The 22,662-nt window shown below is 42.9% G+C and overlaps 1 protein-coding gene across 2 annotated transcripts in view; it reads left to right on the top strand.

Moving 5' to 3' along the window:
* The first annotated feature begins 313 nt into the window (after positions 1–313).
* The window catches only part of kcnt1b (potassium sodium-activated channel subfamily T member 1b), a 357,067-nt gene continuing 334,718 nt past the window's right edge, over positions 314–22,662 (top strand). For both annotated transcript variants that reach the window (XM_068012234.1, XM_068012233.1), the window contains exon 1: positions 314–415. In XM_068012234.1, coding sequence (XP_067868335.1) covers positions 321–415 — 95 coding nt within the window. In that variant the 5' untranslated portion in view covers positions 314–320. The remainder of the gene's footprint in view (positions 416–22,662) is intronic.

The raw sequence follows: 22,662 nt of genomic DNA, 5'->3' as shown, positions 1-22,662 counted from the left end.
TTCTCTCTCTTCGCAGTCCCCGCTCTCCCTCTTGTCTGGCCCTGGCTGCTGAACCGTGGCCGGGGTGGGGTGGGGGCTCCGCTGTCCGGCTCTCGGGGCTCTCTGATTCCTCCCCCGCCCAACCACCCTCACAGCCTCACCTGGGCTGAACGCGCTGTCGGCGCTTTACCTGGATGGAGCCGGCGGCCGGGGTTCGCGCCGCGGGCCGGGAGCGGAGATCGCGCTCTCACCGACCCTCTCGCTGTGTCCACAGACTGTCACCGGCCGGCGGCCAGAGCCGGAGCAGCGACGGAGTCATCCTGGACATCTCCTCGCTGAAAATGAACGAGTTGGAAACGGATGTCCCTCCGCTGCCGCCCAGGTACCGATTCCGGGATTTACTGTTGGGAGACCAATCCTTCCAGAACGACGACAGGTAAGCAACTCAACTCCTTATTTACAACAAAAAAAATACTCCATCAATGATCTCCTTTCCTGAGTGCTGAAGGTGACTCTTGTCTGTGAGTGGAACAGGAGCTGTCCAATGTGCTGAATTCTGAGGTTGCAGCTGGAGGGTTGATTCTTGCAGGAGTATCTCTTCTTTTGCCTTTTTTAATTTGATTGGATTTTTTCCCCTTTAAAGTTTAGCTGTAGAATTGCAAAGTTTTTAAGCCAGAAAAATAGAATCAGAGGGCGCAAATTATTATTAGATTGCCTTTACTCAGTGTGATAGATTTGTGGAATTATGTGACATACACAAGAAGCAAAAATAGTTTTGGGACGAACAAAGTGAGACTTGAAGCTTTACTGGGAGAGTTAGGGTGGCAGAACGTCATTGAGTTAAATGGTCTTTTAATTCTAAGATGCCAATGTTTCTCGATAATGCAGATCTGTTTCCTGCTTGCTGTTCTCCACTCCTCCTTAATCTTAGTTTCTTTCTGGTTTGGGTTACAATTGTTACATTTTCTGCTGAATACCCATTTTTCTTTTTTTTTTTGCTATTCTGTTTGTGAAGATGTTGTATCTTATTGATTGTAGTTTGGATTGCTGATTGAAATTACTTTTACGGTCTATTTTTGTTAATTGCCACTGTGCTCTAGTTGGAATTGCACTTCCATGTTTAAAGTGAAATGTTTGTGCTTATAGATTAAGTGCCACTGCATTTCAGTTTTTTTTATATCACATGGTGGTGTTGAAGTGTTCACAAAGAACGGAAACTTTGCAATGTTGCAGAATGAATGACTAAATTCATTGATCCAGAACAAGAGAGCATAATCATAAAATTAGAACTATGCTATTCAGGAGTGATTTCAGGAAGCACTTTTGCACACAAAAGTCAGTGGAAATGTGGAATACTCACCCACTTCCCTCGTCCCCCACCCCAACCGACCTATTCCTCAAAGGCCTTGGATGTTGGATCAGTTGCAGTTTTCAAGACTGAGATTGACAGATTTGTGTTGGGTAAGGGTACCAAAAGATGTGGAAGAAATGTGGGTAAATGGATTTGTGTTCAGTCGTGATCTAATAGAATAGCAGAACAGGCTCAAGGGGCTGAATGACCTACTTTTGTTTTCTATTAATAGCAGATTACTGAAACTATTAGAAATGCCATGTAACTGTTTTGGGCCAATATGTATTTTTATTTGTATAAAATCTTGTATAAAATGGCTTTTAGAACTGTGAGTTAGCTTCAGCTTGATGGCATCTGCGGTTTGCACACTGCCTGTTATCATTCTTCTTGACACATCTCAGCTTTTTCTATAAAGGTAACCACCTTCAAAACATACCCATTCCAACACAGAAACACTTAACAATTCCAAACACTAAGAAATCTCATATGGAGACACCATAGATATAACAAAAGTTACAACCTCTGAAATGTCAACACATGAAGATGTGGAACCCACCTGCCTGTTTGCAAATCACTACTTGCAGTTAAAGCATGACTATGACTTTCAATACAAGAATAAGGTACGTCCATCATTGCATAAAATGTATGTGTGTTTTTAAATACATCCCAGTAATAATTGGATTATACGTGTTTTCCAAATATGTTTTAAAAATTATTTCAGTGAATGTTTGTTTTAAAACTTTCATAATATTGGGACAGTGATGACATTAATGGATCATGCTGTGTGAAGTTCCCAGGACTTCAGAATTCATGGTTCACAGGTTGTATAAAGCAGTATCTATGTTAAATTTAAATGAATCAATAGTTAAACTCCCCAATTTGTCACTTAAGAGATTTCTCTCCTGTCCAAGACCATATTTGACTCTGTGTGCTGGAAGGAAGGTGCCAGTGTACATGATTGGGGACTGGCTTTTCCAAGAACTGAAGTTAGTAATGATGAGCAAATCTAATGAGTTTAGACTACTGTGTCTCCACTGCACCCTTGTGTACCATAGCTTTGTAGAAAAAATGATTGTGGATTTATTGTGAAGAATTTTATATCAAAGCAGAGCATAATTAAATTTGTTAGTCTATCTTCAATTAAAACCATAATTCAGTAATGCAAAATAAACCAGCTAAAGATGAATCCTGGTGTCTGTGGTGTGTGTTCGATTTTTGCCTTTATATTCAAAGAATGGAGCTGGGTTGGAGGCAGGTGAGTAAACAGATCCAAGTCTGGTTTATTTTCTCAAAATTCTCAAACTATATGAGGCAAATAAATTCGACTTCCCTGCAGACAAGCTATGCCCCAAAAACTGTGTAAAGCTTTGCATTAACCTACTGTGACATATATATATATGACATATTAATTGAATGAATTATTTGAAGAGTTGTTGGTAGATTTTGGTTTTTTTTTGCAGTGGTATTAAAATACATCAAGATCACATGCAGCCTGGTGGCATAGCAGGCTGGTTTACTTGTGCACTGCATCACAGATTGGTTGGATAGTTTGCACCTGCATTTACCCTCATGATTTCTTGGTCTCTGGGTCACAAGGAGGAGGCACAAAGGCCAGTTTCTTTCCACTGTGGAGGAACAATTGGCAGGCTAGTTTGGCTTCTGTTTACCAATTCAAATGATTTCACTGCAAAGCCATAGGAGCAAGCCAACTGTCATCTCTCTTGGTTCCAGAGCAGTATGGAAGGATATGATAATATAACTGCGTAATAATTTAAGACAAAATACATTTCTACTACAGATAATTGTATTACTTAGAGTGCATTTTGTAACTATTTGCAAATGCACTCTATTTTAATTTACAATAATTACAGTTCGAAATAAATGTATATAGAACTACTTTAATGGAATGATTCTGTAGGCTGTCAGCAATTGATATATTTCACAATTGTGATCGCTCTGAGCTTGTGCTTGCAATCCTACAATGTATTTTCTAACCTTGACTGTTGCGACGTATTTGGATTGTGCTGTAAATAAAATGTTCTGTGTGGCTTCTGAATCAAGTTAATTTGGTCTTTTATGGAAAACACATTTTCGTGTTTTATATCTTTGTAGATTCTGCTTGTGGCGGACAAGGACTAAAGTCAAATTGGAAACAGTATAATTTTTTTTAGTAATACTGAACAGCAATATTCTGCTTTGGCATCAATTGTAACAGTGGTACTATGTTAAAAAGAGCTTTCTTTAGTAATGGAAAACATAACTGGTTATGTGGTTGCAATATCATGCACCCTCCAGTCTGCCTCACTTAAATTGACCTAAACTTTAATCTATACCATTCAGAAAACCTTCAAACTTCTCCGAATTGTAACTTGAACATGTAGCCTGAATTGTGACTACTGCTCGCCAACTATAAATGGTATATATTGCTCATTAAAAAAAATGGCTGGCAGGTGCAAGGCAGTACTGAATTGGGGGTTCTGTAACTGACAAAACATTCATTTGTTACCTTGAATCTCTTTCTTATACATCTGTCATCTTTTGTGTATGCCACTCCTATATGTGAAATGTGTACTTTCTTCCCATGTGTTTTGGCTCACTAGTTTTATTGGGTTTTTATGCTCCATCATGATGAGGGATTTTGGCACTGTGAAATGGAATATCGTCTTCAGTTCAGAGATTCTATGTTAACATCAAGCATTCCTAAAACAGACAGTGCACAAATTAGGTACAATTTTTGCTGCCTCTACCTCTGCTCTGTCCTAACAATATCACTTAATTCCAACCTCAGAAGAACACCCTATATTGCCGTATTGCCGGTGTGATGTTTTTCTTTTCCCTCCTGACACCAGCTCTGCTTGTGGCCACTCTGAATGAGATTGCAAATTTAGTGGAGTCAAAAGCAGCTAAATACTCCGGCCAGGTCCCACTAACAGCTGTGTTGAGACTGTCTTTAAAGGCTGAGAGACTTCATGCTATCATTTTCTGGAGGCATCAGGACTGAAGGATGGTGCTCTAAGTGATTGCACCGTTCATTCCACTGCAATGGGTGTAGGGTTACCACAGCCTGTACCTAAGCATCCTCCATCTGCTTTGACCTCTGTAGCAAATCACGGAATCCTGAGGTTTTTTTTAAATCATGGAACATGGACATCGCAGGAAAGGACAGTATTTATTACCCATCCCTAATTGCCCTCGAGAAAGTGGTGATGAGATGATTTCTTGAATGCAACTGAGTTGCTGGGCCATTTCAGAGGGCAGTTAAGAGTCATCCACATTGCTGTGGGGTCTGGAGACATGTATAGACCAGACCAGATAAGGACGCAAGATTTTTGCCCCTAAAAGACATTAGTGAACCTGATAGGTCCTTACAGCAATCTGATGGATTCATGGTCACCATTACTGATATGCACTTTGTAATTTCAGTTTTATTTAATTGACTGAATTTAAATTCTACAGATGCCATGGTGGGATTTGAACTCATGTCTCTGGATTACAAGTTCAGGAAGCTGTCATACCCCTTGAGCCTAAAGAAGGTGCAAAGGCCTTTTGTTTTGCTGATGTTTGTTGGTTGCTGGCTGGAGAGGCCAGCATTTATTGCTCATCTCTAATTGCCCTTGAGAAAGTGGTGGTGAACTGCCTTCTTGTGCTGTTGCAGTCTGTGTGGCATGGGTAGACCTACAACGGTGTTAGATAGGAAGTTCCTGGGTTTTGACCTAGTGATGATGAAGGAACGATGATACATTTCCATGTCTGGATGCTGTGTTACTTGGAGGGGGAACTTACAGATGGCAGTGTTCCTATGTGCCTGCTGCTCTTGTCCTGCTAGGCAGTAGCGATTGCGGGTTTGGAAAGTGCTTTCAGAGAAGACTTGGCGAGTTGCTGCAGTGCATCTTGTAGAAAGGGAACTCTCTTGGAGAGAGTGAATGTTTAAGATGGTGGATGAGGTGCCAATCAAGTGGGCTGCTTTGTCCCAGGCAAGTGGAGAGTATTCCATCGCATTCCTGACTTGTGCTTTGTAGATGGTGGACAGGTTTTGGGGACTCAGGAGGTGAGTCACTCACTGCAGGATTCCCAGCATCTGACCTGCTCTTGTAGCCACATTATGTATATGGCTGCTCCAGTTAAGTCTGCAGTCAATGGTGACCCTCCAAGATGTTGATGGTGTGGGATTCAGTGATGGTAATGCCATTGAATGTCAAAGGGAGGTGGTTAGGCTCTCTCCTAAAGGAGATAGTCATTGCCTGGCACTTGTGTGACATGAATCTACTTATTACCCCAAGACTGAATGTTGTCCATGGCTTGCTGCATGTGGATATGGACTGCTTCAGTATCTGAGGAGTTGTAAATGGGCCAGAACACTGCGCAATCATCAGCGAACATCCCCACTTCTGACCTTGTGATGGAGGGAAGGTCATTGATGAAGTTGCATTGCTGGTTAAAGAGGAAATTAATGCAATATTGAGGAAAGATATTAGCTCTAAAGATATGGAATCTGTATGGGTAGAGCTGAGAAACACTAAGGGGCAAAAAACATTAGTGGGGGTTATATATAGACCCCCAAACTGTAGTGGTGATGTTGGGAATGGCATTAAACAGGAAATTAGAGATGCATGCAATAAAGGAATATCTGTAATTATGGGTGACTTTAATCTGCATATAGATTGGGCAAATCAAATTAGTCACAATACTGTAAAGGAGGAATTCTTGGAGTGTATATGGGATGGTTTTCTGGACCAATACGTTGAGGAACCAACTAGAGAATAGGCCATCCCAAACTCAGTATTGAGTAATGAGAGAGAAATAATTGACAATCTAGTGGTGCGAGACCCCTTGGGAACGAGCGGCCATAATATGATATAATTCTTCATCAAGATGGAGAGTGACGTAGTTGATTCTGAGACAAAGGTCCTGAATCTTAGTAAAGGGAACTATGAAGATATGAGGTGTGAGTTGGCCATGACGGATTGGGAAATGTTACTTAAAGGGATGACGGTGGATAGGCAATGACAAACATTTAAAGAGCACGTGGATGAACTGCAACAATTGTTTATCCCTGTTTGGCGCAAAAGTAAAACTGGAAAGGTAGCCAAACCATGGCTTACAAGGCAAATTAGAGATAGCATTAGATCCAAGGAAGAGGCATATAAATTTGCCAGGAAAAACAACAGACCTGAGGATTGGGAGCAGTTTAGAATTCAGCAAAGGAGGACCAAGGGATTGATTTAAGAAGGGGAAAATAGAGTATGAGAGCAAACTTGCGGGGAACATAAAAACTGACTGTAAAAGTTTCTATAGGTATGTGAAGAGAAAAAGATTGGTGAAGACAAATGTAGGTCCCTTACAGTCAGAAACAGGGGAATTTATTATGGGGAACAAAGAAATGGCTGACCAACTAAATGCATACTTTGGTTCTGGCTTCATAAAGGAGGACACAAATATCATACCAGAAATGTTGGGGAACGCAGGGCTTGGTGAGAGAGAGAAACTGAAAGAAATCAGTATGAGTAGAGAAATAGTGTTGGGGAAATTGATGGGATTGAAGGCCGATAAATCCCCAGGGCCTGATGGTCTGCATCCCAGAGTACTTAAGGAAGTGGCCCTAGAAATAGTGCATGCATTGGTGGTCATCTTCCAAGATTCTATAGACTCTGGAACAGTTCCTACGGATTGGAGGGTAGCTAGTGTAACCCCAGCATTTAAAAAGGGAGGTAGAGAGAAAGCAGGGAATTACAGACCTGTCAGCCTGATGTCGGTAGTAGGGAAAATTCTAGAGTCCATTATCAAAGGTTTTATAGCAGAGCACTTGGAGAACAGTGGTAGAATCGGACAGAGTCAGCATGGCTTTACGAAAGGGAAATCATGTTTGACAAATCTACTAGAATTCTTCGAGGATGTAACTAGTAGAGTTGATGTGGGGGAGCCAGTGGATGTGGTTTATTTGGACTTTCAGAGGGCTTTCGACTAAGTCCCACATAAGAGATTAGCATGTAAAATTAAAGCGCATAAGATTGCGGGTAGTGTATTGCGATGGATAGAAAATTGGTTGGCGGACAGGAAACAAAGTGTCGGGATAAATGGGTCTTTTTCCGAATGGCAGGCAGTGACTAGTGTGGTACCGCAGGGATTGGTGCTAGGACCCCAGCTATTCACAATATACATTAATGAATTAGATGAGGGAACTAAATGTAATATCTCCAAATTTGCAGATGTCACAAAACTGGGTGGGAGGGTGAGTTGTGAGGAGGATGCAGAGAGGCTTCAGGCTGATTTGGACAAGTTGAGTGAGTGGGCAAATGCATGGCAGATGCAGTATAATGTGGATAAATGTGAGGTTATCCACTTCGGCAGCAAAAACAGGAAGGCGGATTATTATCTGAACGGCTATAAACTGAGAGTGGGGAATATGCAGTGAGACCTGGGTGTTCACGTACACCAGTCACTGATGATAAGCATGCAGGTGCAACAGGCGGTAACAAAGGGAAATGGTATGTTGGCCTTCATAGCGAGAGGATTCGAGTACAGGAGCAGGGATGTCTTGCTGCAATTATACAGGGCCTTGGTGAGGCCACACCTGGAATATTGTGTGCAGTTTTTGTCTCCTTATCTGAGGAAGGATGTTCTTGCTATAGAGGGAGTGCAGCGAAGATTTACCAGACTGATTCCTGGGATGGCGGGACTGACATATGAGGAGAGATTGAGTCGGTTAGGATTATATTCGCTGGAGTTCAGAAGAGTGAGGGGGGATCGCATAGAAACCTATAAAATTCTAACAGGACTTGACAGGATAGATGCAGGAAGGATGGATACGGGGTAAACCTTTCAGGACTGAGATGAGGAGAAATTTCTTCACCCAGAGAGTGGTGGACCTGTGGAATCCGCTACCACAGAAAGCAGTTGAGGCCAAAATATTGAATGTTTTCAAAAAGGAGTTAGACATAGCTCTTGGGTCTAAAGGGATCAAAGGGTATGGGGCGAAGACCGGAACAGGTTATTGAGTTGGATGATCAGCCACGATCATAATGAATGGTGGAGCAGGCACGAAGGGCCAAATAGCCTACTCCTGCTCCTATTTTCTATGTTTCTATGAAGCAGCTGAAGATGGTTGGGCTTGGGACACTACCCTGAGGAACCCCTGCAGCAATGTCCTGGGACTGAAATGATTGATCTCCAACAACCACAGACACCTTCCTATGCGCCATCTATGACTCCGGCCAGTGAAGTGTATTCCTCCTGATTCGCATTGTCTTCAATTTTATTAGGGCTCCTTGATGCCACACTCAGTCAGATGTTGCCTTGATATCAATGGCAGTCACTCTCACCTCATTTCTGGAGTTTGGTCACCGACCTATCTGCTTTCTATGTGAAAATTGCAAAGACTCAGCTGCATTTCAATAATGCTTTTGATTTATCAAACTCTTACTACCCAAGGTCCTACTCCATGCAGACTTTCAAGGTCCAGGCACAATGCCTTATTCACGACATTATGGTTCAATTAAACAAACCCATTATCTTGCAGTCTGGTTTCTAATCTATCTGCTGAGCTAACTTTTAACTTCCTAACTGCTGCTCTGCTAAGCTAATTTTTTTTAAACTTTCCAACTCTGCCTCTTTTACTGCATGTTTGGGATTGTTTGTTGGGTGGGAGGCCCGGCCAACTGGCTGAAAGGTCAGTGGCAAGCCTGCCTCCGCTGGGCCTGGGGAGCCAGGCTGCGATTTGTCGCTCCCCGGGCCTTTAATTGGTCTTGGGCGGGACTTTCATCTCCTTGAGGCAGGAAGTCCCGCCTAATGGAGCTGCCAGTCAATTAGTGGGCCAACAACTCTTAATCCCAGCACCACCACCTGGAGAAGTGGCCACTGCTGGGACAACACACAGCCATCGCAAGCCAGTGAAGGATAGCCTCGGAAGACGGATGGGTGTTTAGGACCTTGACGGGGACAATCGTCCAGGCCCTGGTGAGGCAAAGGGGGTAGGTTAGGGGGGGTGGGGAGGAGTGTTGTGCGTTGGGGGCAATTGGGGCTTTGGGGGGGCAGCCTCCGTGGGGCAGAGGACCTCCGATCAGGAGGGGCAACCCCCCCCCACCCCACCAGCCCGCAAGAAGGTCACCTGGTTTTACCAGACGGGGTTCTTGAGGCCTTTGCCATCGCGCTGCTCAGGGTAAAATTCCTGCAGCGACAGGAGGAGACCCTTAAGTGCCAGTTAATTGGCCACCTAAGGACCTTGATTGGCCTGGGGTGGGTGGGCCGTTTCTCGCCGCTGCCGCCACCCCACGTAAAATTGCAGCGGGGGCAGGAGGGGGTTGGGAACGCCACCCCCCACCCCCCCCCCGCCTCCCACTCCATTTTACGCACACTCCACACCACCACACCACCCCCCCCCCCACCCCCAACCCCACACCATAAAATTCTGGCCCATGTGACAATAAATTGCTCTGAGATTTCTGTAAATGTAACTTACTGGCTCCTGCCTTTGGGGATAGATTGAAGTCCATAAAAATAGAACATTTCAACACTCTGTGTCAGATCTGAAGCATGGCGGATACATGCCAGAAGCAAGAAATTTTATAATAAAATTTAAAATGTCAAAAATGTATTGCATTTGTAAGTTTTTAAGTCTTCCACCCTTGTAATGAATTCCATTCCCTAAAATACCAAAGGTAAGGTAAGGTGGTCTTTTTGGAACAGCTGGGAACACAAGAGCATAATACAAGAAATAGGAACAGGAGTAGGCCATTCTGCCCCTCAAGCATGCCCTGCCATTTGATAAGATCACTCAACTCTACGTTTCTGTCTGCCCTCCATAACCCTCGACTCCCTTGTCAATTAAAAAATCCATCTAACTCTGCCTTGAATATATTCAATGACCCAGCCTCCACTGCTGTCTGGGGAAGAGAATTCCATAGACCAATGACCTTCAGAGAAAAAAATTCTCCTCATCTCAGTCTTAATTGCAAGACCCCTAATTTTTTAATTGTGTCCCCTAGTTCTAGATTCCCCCATAAGGGGAAACATCCTCTCAGCATCCACTCTGTCAAGTTCCCTCAGGATCTTATGTTTCAATAAGATCATCTCTCATTCTTCTAAACTCCAAAGGGTATAGACTCAACCTTTCCTCGTAAGATAACTCCTTCATTCCAGGAATCAGTCAAGTGAACCTTCTCTGAACTGCTTCTAATGCAATTATATCCTTTCTTTAGTAAGGAGACCAAAACTGTACACAGAACTCCAGATGCGGTCAAACTAAGGGCCTGTACAGCTGTAGCGACACTTCCCTACTTTTGTACTCGATTTCCCCTTGCAATAAATGCTAATATTCCATTTGCCTTTCTAATCACTTGCTGTAGCTGCATACAGTAGAGTTCTGCAGTCTCTCTCCATTCAAATAATATGCTGCTTTGCTATTCTTCCAGCCAGGGTGGACAAGTTCACATTTTCCCACATTATACGCCATCTGCCAAATTTTTGCTCACTCACTTTGAAAAAGAGCAAACTTGCATTTGCATAATACTTTATGAAATCCCAGAATACTCAACAGAGTTCTACACTTCTAAAAGTTACTTGGGTAAATGTGAAAGTCAATTTGTGCACAGAAAGATCTCACAAACAAGGTAAGGTGGATGATCAGGTAATTGTTTTTATATGTTGTGGGTGGAATAATAGCTGGGAGAATTCCTATTTTCTTATTGGTTCATGGGATGTGGCCATTGCTGGTGAAGCCAGAATTTATTGCCCATCCCTAATTGCCCTTGAGAAGGTGTTGGTGAGTTACCTTCTTGAACCACTGCAGTCCTAATGGGGTAGGCACACCCAGCATGCTGTGACGAAGGGAGTTTCAGGATTTTGACCCAGTGACAGGAAAGGAACAATGACATAGTTCCAAGTCAGGATGGTGTGTGACTTGGAGGGGAACTTGCAGATGGTGGTGCTCCCATGAATTTGCTGCCCTTGTCCTTCTAGGTGGAAGAGGTTGCGAGTTTGGAAGGTGCTGTCGAAGAAGCCTTGGTGCATTTCTGCAGTGCATCTTGTAAATGGTACACACTGCTGCCACTGTGTGTCAGTGGAGGAGGGAGTGAATGTTTGTAGATGGGGTGCCAATCAAGCGGGCGGCTTTGTCCTAGATGATGTTGAGCTTCTTGAGTGTTGTTGGAGCTGCACCCATCCAGGCAAGTGGAGAGTATTTCATCACACTCCTGACTTGTGCCTTGTAGATGGTGGACAGGCTTTGGGGAGTCAGGAGGTGAGTTACTCGTTGCAGAATTCCTAGCCTCTGACCTGCACTTGCAGCCACGGTGTTTATATGGCTACTCCAGTTCAGTTTCTGGTCAATGGTAACCGCAAGGATGTTGATAGTGGGGGATTCAGCGATCGTAATGCCATTGAATGTCAAGGACAGGTGGTTAGATTCTCTCTTGTTGGATATGGTCATTGCCTGGCACGTGTGTGGTGCAAATGTTACTTGCCACTTATCAGCCCAAGCTTGGATATTGTCCAGGTCTTGCTGCATTTCTACACGGATTGCTTCAATATTTGAGGAGTAGGAATGGTGCTGAACATTTTGCAATCATCAGCGAACATCCCCACTTCTAACCTTTGGCAAGTTTTGGGAACCTTGGATAATGCGGGATATTGTGAGCCTAGTCAAAAAGAAAAAGGAAGCATTCGTAAGGGCTGGAAGGCTAGGAACAGATGAATCCCTTGAGGAATATAAAGACAGTAGGAAGTAACTTAAGCAAGGAGTCAGGAGGGCTAAAAGGGGTCATGAAAAGTCATTGGCAAACAGGATTAAGGAAAATCCCAAGGCTATTTATAAGTATATAAAGAACAAGAGGGTAACTAGGGAAAGGGTTGGCCCACTCAAGGACAGAGAAGGGAATCTATTTGTGGAGCCAGAGGAAATGGGCGAGGTACTAAATGAGTACTTTGCATCAGTATTCACCAAAGAGAAGGACTTGGTGGATGATGAGTCTAGGGAAGGGAGTGTAGATAGTCTCAGTCATCTCATTATCAAAAAGGAGGAGGTGTTGGGTGTCTTGCAAAGCATTAAGGTAGATAAGTCCCCAGGGCCTGATGGGATCTACCCCAGAATACTGAGGGAGGCAAGGGAAGAAATTGCTGGGGCCGTGACACAAATCTTTGCATCCTCATTGGCTACAGGTGAGGTCCCAGAGGACTGGAGAATAGCCAATGTTGTTCCTTCGTTTAAGAAGGGTAGCAAGGATAATCCAGGAAATTATAGGCTGGTGAGCCTTACATCAGTGGTAGGGAAATTATTAGAGAGGATTCTTCGGGACAAGATTTACTCCCATTTGGAAACAAACAAACTTATTAGCGAGAGGCAGCATGGTTTTGTGAAGGGGAGGTCATGTCTCACTAATTTGATTGAGTTTTTTGAGGAAGTGACAAAGATGATTGATGAAGGATATGAACTTCAGTAAAGCCTTTGACAAGGTCCCTCATGGCAGACTGGTACAAAAGGTGAAGTCACATGGGATCAGAGGTGAGCTGGCAAGATGGATACAGAACTGGCTCGGTCATAGAAGACAGAGGGTATCAGTGGAAGGGTGCTTTTCTGAATGGAGGGATGTGACTAGTGGTGTTCCGCAGGGATCAGTGCTGGGACCTTTGCTCTTTGTAGTATATATAAATGATTTGGAGGAAAATGTAGCTGGTCTGATTAGTAAGTTGCGGACGACACAAAGGTTGGTTGAGTTGCGGATAGTGATGAGGATTGTCAGAGGATACAGCAGGAAAGAGATCGGTTGGAGACTTGGGTGGAGAAATGGCAGATGGAGTTTAATACGGACAAATCTGAGGTAATGCATTTTGGAAGGTCTAATGCAGGTGGGAAGTATACAGTAAATGGCAGAACCCTTAAGAATATTGACAGGCAGAGAGATCTGGGCGCACAGATCCACAGGTCACTGAAAGTGACAACGCAGGTGGATAAGGTAGTCAAGAAGGCATATGGCATGCTTGCCTTCACCGGTCAGGGCATAGAGTATAAATATTGGCAAGTCATGCTGCAACTGTACAGAACTTTACTAGGCCACACTTAGAATACTGTGTGCAATTCTGGTCGCCACACTACCAGAGGACGTGGAGGCTTTGGAGATGGTACAGAAGAGGTTTACTAGGATGTTGCCTGGTCTGGAGGGCATTAGCTATGAGGAGAGGTTGGAAAAACTCGGATTGTTTTCACTGGAACGACGGAGGTGGAGGGGCGACATGATAGAGGTTTACAAAGTTATGAGCGGCATGGACAGAGTGGATAGTCAGAAGCTTTTTCCCAGGGTGGAAGAGTCAGTTACTAGGGGACATAGGTTTAAGGTGCGAGGGGCAAAGTTTAGAGGGGATGTGCGAGGCAAGTTCTTTACACAGAGGGTGGTGAGTGCCTGGAACTTGCTGCCGGGGGAGGTGGTGGAAGCAGATACGATAGCGACTTTTAAGAGGCATCTTGACAAATACATGAATAGGATGGGAATAGAGGGATATGGTCCCCGGAAGTGCGGAAGATTTTAGTTTAGGCAGGCATCAAGATCGGCGCAGGCTTGGAGGGCCAAATGGCCTGTTCCTGTGCTGTACTGTTCTTTGTTTTTTGTTCTTTATTCTTATGATTGAAGGAAGGTCATTGATGAAGCAGCTGAAGATGGTTGGGCCTAGGATACTACCCTGGGGAGCTCCTGCAGTGATGTACTGGAGCTGAGATGATTGACCTCTAACAACCACAACCATCTTGCTTTGTGCTAGGTATGACTCCAACCAGCGGAGTGTTTTCCCCCTGATTTCCATTGACTCCTGTTTTGCTAGGGTTCCTTGATGCCATACTCAGTCAAATGCTGCCTCACCGGTTGAGTTCAGCTCTTTTGGCTATGCTTGAACCAAGGCTGTAATGAGGTCAGGAGCAGAGTGGCCCTAGCGGAACCCAAACTGAGCATCACTGAGCAGATTATTGCTGAGCAAGTGCCGCTTGATAGCACTGTCAACGACGCCTTCCCTCACTTTACTGATGATCGAGAGTAGGCCAATGGGGCGGTAATTGACTGGGTTGGACTTGTCCTGCTTATTGTGTACAGGACATACTGGGCAATTTTCCACATTGCCAGGTAAATGCTAGCGTTGTAGCTGTACTGGAACAGCTTGGCTAGGGGTGCAGCAGGTTCTGGAGCACAGGTCTTTAGTACTATTGCCGGAACGTTGTCAGGGCCCATAGCCTTTGCTGTATCCAGTGCCTTCAGTCGTTTCTTGATATCGGATTGGCTGAAGACTGGCATCTGTGATGCTGGGGACTTCAGGAGGAGGTCGAGATGGATCACCCACTCAGCACTTCTGGCTGAAGATGGATGCAAATGCTTCAACCTTATCTTTTGCACTGATGTTCTGGGCTCCCTCATCATTGAGGATGGGGATATTTGTGGAGCCACCTCTTCCAGTTAGTTGTTTGTCTACTACCATTCACAACTGAATGTGGCAGGACTGCAGAGCTTAGATCTGATCCATTGGTTATGGGATCGCTTGGCTCTGTTTATCGCATGCTGCTTATGCTGTTTGGCATTCAAGTAGTCCTGGATTTTAGCTTCACCAGGTTCCCTGCTGTTCTACGAATTATGTCATGGAATCTTTCAAAGTGTGTAAGATTTTTGTGTGACGTTGACTTGCCTTTAACCCACAAGGTATAGACTCTGGTATTCTTAAATCAAGGTAGAGAGTTTAGTAAGCACAGCAAGGATTTACAAACAATATTTAACCAATGGCAGTAGTTATACAGCAGAGTCCCGAGCTGCTGTGGTGCAGTCTTCTCTCTGTGTGCTGTTGACTGTAGTGTGGTCTCTTCTTCAAATCTTTGTGCCCCAGTGTCCCTCAGCACCTTCCATTTAATCCCTCCCCCTCCACTCCTGAGGGTTTCTTCTTTCCATATTAGGTCCTATTCCAAATTAACCCTTTCGATTGGTCAGGTATGACCTCACCTTCCATACATTGTCTCTAGAGATCGTTTGATGACCTAAGTCATTGTCACCACAATGGGAAATGGTTTCTCTGCCCATCAAAATCCCAGTTATGAATACCTTTTATTTGCACTTCCATCCCCATGAGGCTTACGAGTCTATCACTTATTGATACTCTGAGTCTGTCTTAATCGAAATGGAGAAGGGCAATCATCAAGACATCCTGTCTCATCCCAAAAGCCACTTCTGCTATTGTTGCTATAGCAAACACAGTTTTTCACCATCTCTCCAATATAGCATATACATTTCACATAACATGATTCCAAACACAAGGTACATAACTTAATTCTAACATGATACATTGATATCCATGCAAAGTGTAACTATTCCCGAGCATAACCACAACATTTCTTAAAAATATAGCACCTCATGTAATTTGTAGCAGGCCATAACTGGCACAGGTCCATTCAAGTGGCATAGTAACAAGAGATTAAATGTGGCAGTTGTTAACCCCTTAGTTCCTGCAAGTGCTCCAGTTTAGCACATCATCTGAAAGATTGCCCCACCAGCAATGTGCTGAAGAGCCAACTTGGATAAAGTGTTCCAATCCTGCAGTGAGACTTGAAACTAGAGCCTTCAGATTCAAGGATGAAAGGGCACCTATTGAGCCAAGCAGACACGCAGGATGAAGCGTTCCAACACTCTCTTCCACTAATGGGTTTGCATGCAGTAGATCACGGCCTGATTGGAAAATTGTACATGCCTTTGGCTTCAGTTTTTCCATTCATCATAAAAAGAGACTGAAATGAGGAGAGACTTTTAGTAAGAGAGTGAGACCGAAGAAATGGATGGTGGGGAGAGAAGAGTATTCAGGTTCATATGGTCACCACAATGGAAAGGTATGAGAGAGTGAATAAAAATAGAAAGATAAGCATAAAAAAATACTAATTGGAAAAGAAGCAGAGGGACAGTACAGAAGAGAATTTTTGTCTGTGTGGTATTTCTGTGCTTGTTGATGCATAACTCTGTGCATTGACTAATTATTAGTGAGGAGGAGATTATCCAAAAAGCATTAAATTGACTAAGTACCTGGGTTGATGGTTGGCCAATCAGTAATTAATATAGACAAATGTAAGACAATAATTGGTACTGAGAATGATGAGTATTGTATTGTATATCATCATAGCGCTGTGTTTAGACCTTGCAAACTGCAAATCAACCTAGGAGTACTATTAAATACAGTAACAAGATTGATTTTTTTCCCATCAGGATTGAGGACATCCATTCACCTTTTTCATCAAGCCAAATATCTGCCCCTCTGCCCTGGCCCTGAACCTGTGTCTCTCTCTCTAGTTTCTCTCATAACTCAGCTCATGGCCTCTTTAAGTTTATCTCATCCATGGAACCCACCTTCGTACTGCCTTGTCCCCAATCCCACTAAACTGCTGGCTACCCTTCCCATTCTAGCTGACGTTGAGTGGTTCTGTCTCCTGAGGAACTCTCCCCCCACCCCCCCTCCCTTTCAAAGCTGCTGTCATCACATCTCTGTCCTTGAAGCTGCTTCCCCCATTTTCAATATTCAGTTCCTCCACTGGTGGCAGTTCTTTCATTCATTGCTTCACTGCTCTTCATCCTCTCCAAATCCCTTCACTTTGCCAACTAAATGGAAATTGCTTTTGTGGTGAGTAAGTGTTGCTTTGTAATCATGTGTGCTTGACTCCAGCATTTAATTAAAATAGAGAAAGACTGGAGGAAGGGAAGATAATGGAGAAACACAATAGACAACAAAGGCCAAGATTTTCCTTTGTGATGGATTTTATACTGAAATTAGAAAAATAAAATTTGCTTTCAGAAGCACTTTTCACATTTTCAGGGCTTTCCAACATACTTCGCGGTCAATGAAGTACTTTTTAAAGTGTAATCAGTATTGCAGTTGTCATGCATGCCCCCACCTGCCAAAAATGAGACACATTGGTTTTGCCACATGAACATTGATTTTTAAACTGTTACTGGAGTAAAGAAAGAACTTGTTTTTTTTAGAAAACACCACCAGGACCTTGACTGGAAAGACATTTTTGCATAGTAACAGACAGTACTTGGCAAGGACAAAGGGGCCACTCCCTGCTCCAATTTAATCCACTATGGACTTTTGATTACCAGACGTTGAAGGTAGAGAGGCTAGCATTTTAGGTTAACTGCTAAATTGGCCGAATACACAAGCAGACATGGTCAGACCAGTTGAGTCACATGACTAAATTGCCATTGGAGTTTTTGAATTTGAACTTGCCACAGAGAATTTGAACCCAGAAAGCTGTTTGCTCCTGGACTGGAAAAGATCTCTTTCCTGTCTTCTCATCTCTTTCCCTCCAGTTTTGTAGCCACAGAAACCCCAAGAGAGAAAAGTCTCCTACAGTGAAAAAGGTTTAAGAAGAAAATTGGGTCCCAACCAAAAGCAAGAATTACCTACAAAAGGACAGTAACAAGAAGCACAGTAACAAGAAACTCTTCTGATATTGCCTCAAAACTCTCTCTACTTAATTTTATCTTCTGCTCTTTTCTGTCTCTATTTGCATGTGCGTATCACATTTGCATGCTAGCGTGGGGCACAGTGTGTATCCATAGGTGTTAACCAAATTAGAGTTTAAGTTTAAGGTTTAATAAATTTCACTTTTCTTCTTTAAAGCTAAGAAAGCCTGTTTATGCTCATTTCTTTGCCTTATAATTGGAAAGTGGTGAACAAGGATTCACCAAGGGGGAGTTCAAAACATTGTGTTTAAAATTAAACCCTGTTACAGTAAGACCAGGTGAAGACAGTAAAAGACCCCTAGACACCTTTCTTACCTGGTTGTAACACAGTATAGAAAAATAGGGCAGCTAATTTGTGCACAAGAGATAAATGACCAGATAATTTATTATTGGTGCTATTGGTTGCTGGAAGGATGGGTAAATATATTGACTTTATTTTCTTTCAGGATTAATGCTCTGTTGATTATAGATTGCCCAATTCTAGAGAATCCTTCACTGAGAGTATTTACTATTTTCAATTTGCCATGTGTGTGTGGAAGATTTCTCTTTCTCCCCTAAAAGTTTTTAAAAAATTTTTTGGTTCCAATTTATCATTTGACTGCAATTAGTAGAAGATGTTGCCCATCCTGTCTCCAAGGACTTAATGTGCCCTATTTCTTTTTGCATGCAGTGATTTTATTGTATTCTCGTCATTCTTTCACTAAATACATTATCATATCAATTATGTAGAAAGGTGCAAGAGAGACTGGGATTAATTTTACAGATTTAATTGAAGTAAGACCAATGTATTGCGAGTTCATTATTTTTATGGGAAAGGTAGGAGAGAAATGTAGGACCAACAGATTTGTTTTTCTTTAAAAGCAGTTGCAAATGGCTGTGAGAAAAAGGCATGTTAATGAAACATTATGAAACAAACTAATGTATACATTGTCCAGAAAATTCAAGGGATTAAGTGATATGTCACAAGTTGCAAATCTCAAGAACTTGCTGGTTGATTTATATTGCTCTGCAGTTGATTCATGCAAAGGTCATCTTTTCCTGAGCCTCCCTTTTTTTTTATTTTTGAGATATAGCACTGAAACAGGCCCTTCAGCCCACCGAGTCTGTGCTGACCAACAACCACCCATTTATACTAATGCTACATTAATCCCATATTCCCTACCACATCCCCACCATTCTCCTACCACCTACCTACACTAGGGGCAATTTACAATGACCAATTTACCCATCAACTTGCAAGTCTTTGACTGTGGGAGGAAACCAGAGCACCCAGCAGAAACCCACGCGGTGACAGGGAGAACTTGCAAACTCCACACAGGCAGATACCCAGAAGTGAACCCGGGTTGCTGGAGCTGTGAGGCTGCGGTGCTAGCTACTGCGCCGCCCAAATTGCTGGCCTTATTATTAAGAAATTGCAGAATTTGCACATTAAACTCATCACAGAAAGTTAAGTCTGGTAATGAAAGTGTTCCTTTTTAAGAATGTGAGAATTGACAATGTTGTGCCAATCAATTTCTCTGGCCTAGAAATTGAACAATTTAAACTGTGGAATCTCATTTCTTCAGGTGTTAATTTGTTCTTCAGAGATTTTAACAAGATCAAATTTTAAATGGTTATTTTTTTTTCATTTGCTTTCTGTCTTTTTTTGCTCTCTTGTTTAATGTAGTTTCCCCCCCCTCTTTATTCTGTAGCTGATTTATTTTAATTCATCCTTTCTAATTCATTTCTCCTTTTTTTTATTCATTCATGCGATGTGGGCATCACTGGCTAGGCCAGCATTTATTGCCCATCCCTAATTGCCCTTGAGAAGGTGGTGGTGAGCTGCCTTCTTTAACTGCTGTAGTCCATGTGAGGTAGGTACACCCACAGTGCTGTTAGGAAGGGAGTTCCAGGATTTTGACCCACTGACAGTGAAGGAACGACGATATAGTTCCAAGTCCGGATGGTGTGTAACTTGGGGGGAACTTGCAGGTGGTGTTCCCATGCATTTGCTGCCCTTGTCCTTCTAGTTGGTACAGGTCGCGGGTTTGGAAGGTGCTGTCTAAGGAGCGTTGGTGTGTTGCTGCAGTGCATCTTGTAGATGGTACACACTGCTGCTACTGTGTGTCGGTGGTGGAGGGAGTGAATGTTTGTGGACGGGTGCCAATCAAGTGGGCTGCTTTGTCCTGAATGATGTCGAGCTTCTTGAGTGTTGTTGGAGCTGCACCCATCCAGGCGAGTGGAGCGTATTCCATCACACTCCTGACTTGTGCCTTATAGATGGTGGACAGGCTTTGGGGAGTTAGGAGGTGAGTTATTCGCTGCAGGATTCCTAGCCTCTGACCTGCTCTTGTAGCCACGGTATTTATGTGGCTACTCCAGTTCAGTTTCTGGTCAATGGTCACCCCTAGGATGTTGATAGTGGGGGATTCAGCGATGGTAATGCCATTGAATGTCAAGGGGAGATGGTTAGATTCTCTCGTTGGTAATGGTCATTCCTCTGTTTCTTTCTCGGCCCTTACGTCTCCTTCGTTAAGGAGATGCACTGTTGGTTATGCCACTCACTGAGGTCCCAGATATCCTGTTTCCTTCACTTCGTCATATCAACTTGAACTTCCAGCAAGGTATGGTGCAAAAAACTTTGAATGAAGGGAGCAGGAAAGAAAAGTTTAACCGGGCATGCCGCAAGATGTCCTACTCCAGCAAATCTGGCCCATTATTTACATGTTGTGGAAGAGCAATGCTAAATGTCCTTTGAGCACAGCTCTTTCTCATTTATATAATCCTTTTCCTGCATTATCCTGTAGACCACTGAAGACCAATTGGATGGGAAACCGAGATCCATTATTCTGTGCATTTTCCAAATTGCTCTAATTGGTAATCTGTGCCATAGTAGGAAAATATACAGGTACTTGCTAAAGTTTAGCGAAGAGGAGGCAAAGCATAATTTAAAGTTGAAACGTCTCTTCCATAATTTAATAACAAGACTTAGGAGCTGTGGGTCTGGGGGTAGACACTGCTCGTGACGTGGTGCACTTTTACATCACAGTGCTGACGTGCTGATGTGTGGTTGGAACACAAGATTCGTGACAGTTATAGGTCTATATTGCTGCTGGATCTTGGTATATTGACCACATCTTTTAAAAAATACTGTGGGGTGTGAATGATCTGCATGATAGAAGTTGCCAATGCAGTTTACCCCTAACATAGTATCTTTTGAGCGTTATGAACTTTTGAAATATCCACTGCTTTTGATACAGCCAGAAGACGTGGAATGGTTACATATTGACGGCTCCTTCAGAACTTATTCCCCTCTGAGTAGCAACACGGTAGAGATTGGGAACTCCAGTGAAGAGGTCTCGAGGTTGACACCTATTCCGTAGTTCAATTTCCTGCTCCTCTAGCTGTTCTGCTCTGTAGGGCTAAGTGTTGGTTGTCAGCTGTTTTGTTCTGTGGAACTACAGGTTGGTTGCCAGCTGTTCTGCGAGGCTGCGTGTTGATCCCCTACTGATCTATTCTGTGGCATTGTATGTTGGTGCAGCCAGAATGACATCTGTTGTTTACCTAATTTTAACTTTTTTCTTTTGTTTACTTGATTGATTTTCTTCCCTTTTTTTTACCTGAAGCACTAACTGTTGCGTGAGGTTTGTCAGCTGGCATCAGCCCTAAATAGTGAGTTGACATGGAACTAATAAAGGAAAGAACAGAATAATAATGTAGTTAATGTGTAAATCATAAATGTTTAATGCAATAGTTCAAACTGAGTCAGGAAATTAAACTGAATTTTTATTGATTACGATTAGGTGATTCAATGCATTTTAACCTTGCTTGGAAGTTTGTGGGGCACGTAGATACTGCTAAACTGTGATCCAGGGACTGTTTGTTTCATTTTATTTTAAGGGTGGGTTCACCTTGGAATGTGTGAGCAGATTGGTGTTTGATAGTTAAGGGAACGTGAGAAGGCCCTCGGGTATTACAAAGGGCTGTGCCAGAGACATTTGATTGAATCTGAGCTAAAGCCAACCCAGTAAAATAAAATACTGCAGCAGCTGGAAATCTTAACCAAAAATAGAAGATGCTGGAAATGCTCAGCAACTCAGGCAGCATCTGATGAAGGGTTATGCCTGAAACATCACTTTTTCCTTTCTTTACAGATGTTGCTTGATTTTCAGAATGCTTCCATCCCTCAGTTCAGTGGTATTCCAATCTTAATACAGACAATCTAACCAATCCCACATTTATAACCATTGAGTTCAAGCTTAATATTCAGTTAGTTTTGCCACTAATCTTATCACTTTGCAACTTTAGCATGTGACTTCACTTATTTCCAATATGGAACAGGCTGCACAGGTATCTGATTTGGGATAAATTATATTCTCTTGGGCTTTCATTTTCAATTTTTCCTCATTCTTGTGAATTCAGCTTAAAAATCCTAGCGTAGAGCAGTCAATTCAGTTAGTCAACCAAATTGTGCTCTTACTTCATTGATTTGTTTTCAGTAAGATAGCCTGGAGATACACAGTCTGAACTGGAATATGCTGCACTGGCTCCATTATAACAGCTAGAGTCAGCACAGTTTCCCTGAGAATCTGAAATGGCACATCATAAGATGTACTGTAAAACTATTCATCTATTCCCTGGGGTGAATTTCAACCTTCTTCCTTCCTTTAGGCTAGTTGGCTCGTGGAAGTAAATAGATTTAAATTTCTGAAGCCCTACAAAACAGACTCCATCCGCCCACTTACACACAATCACTCCAGTTTCCTCTAAAATTTACAGTATCGTCTCTACACATCTATACACACATGTAATAGTCCTTCACGTCTCTGGGGAAACCAAAGGACCACTGACGGCAGGCAGTGAGTGAAGTAGCATTGTTTAAAGTGC

This window comes from Heterodontus francisci, chromosome 32, assembly GCF_036365525.1.
Source record: "Heterodontus francisci isolate sHetFra1 chromosome 32, sHetFra1.hap1, whole genome shotgun sequence".
NCBI classification, from domain to species: Eukaryota; Metazoa; Chordata; class Chondrichthyes; order Heterodontiformes; family Heterodontidae; genus Heterodontus; species Heterodontus francisci.
The sequence above is the reverse complement of the archived record's forward strand: the minus strand, read 5'-3'. Positions and strand labels throughout refer to the sequence as shown.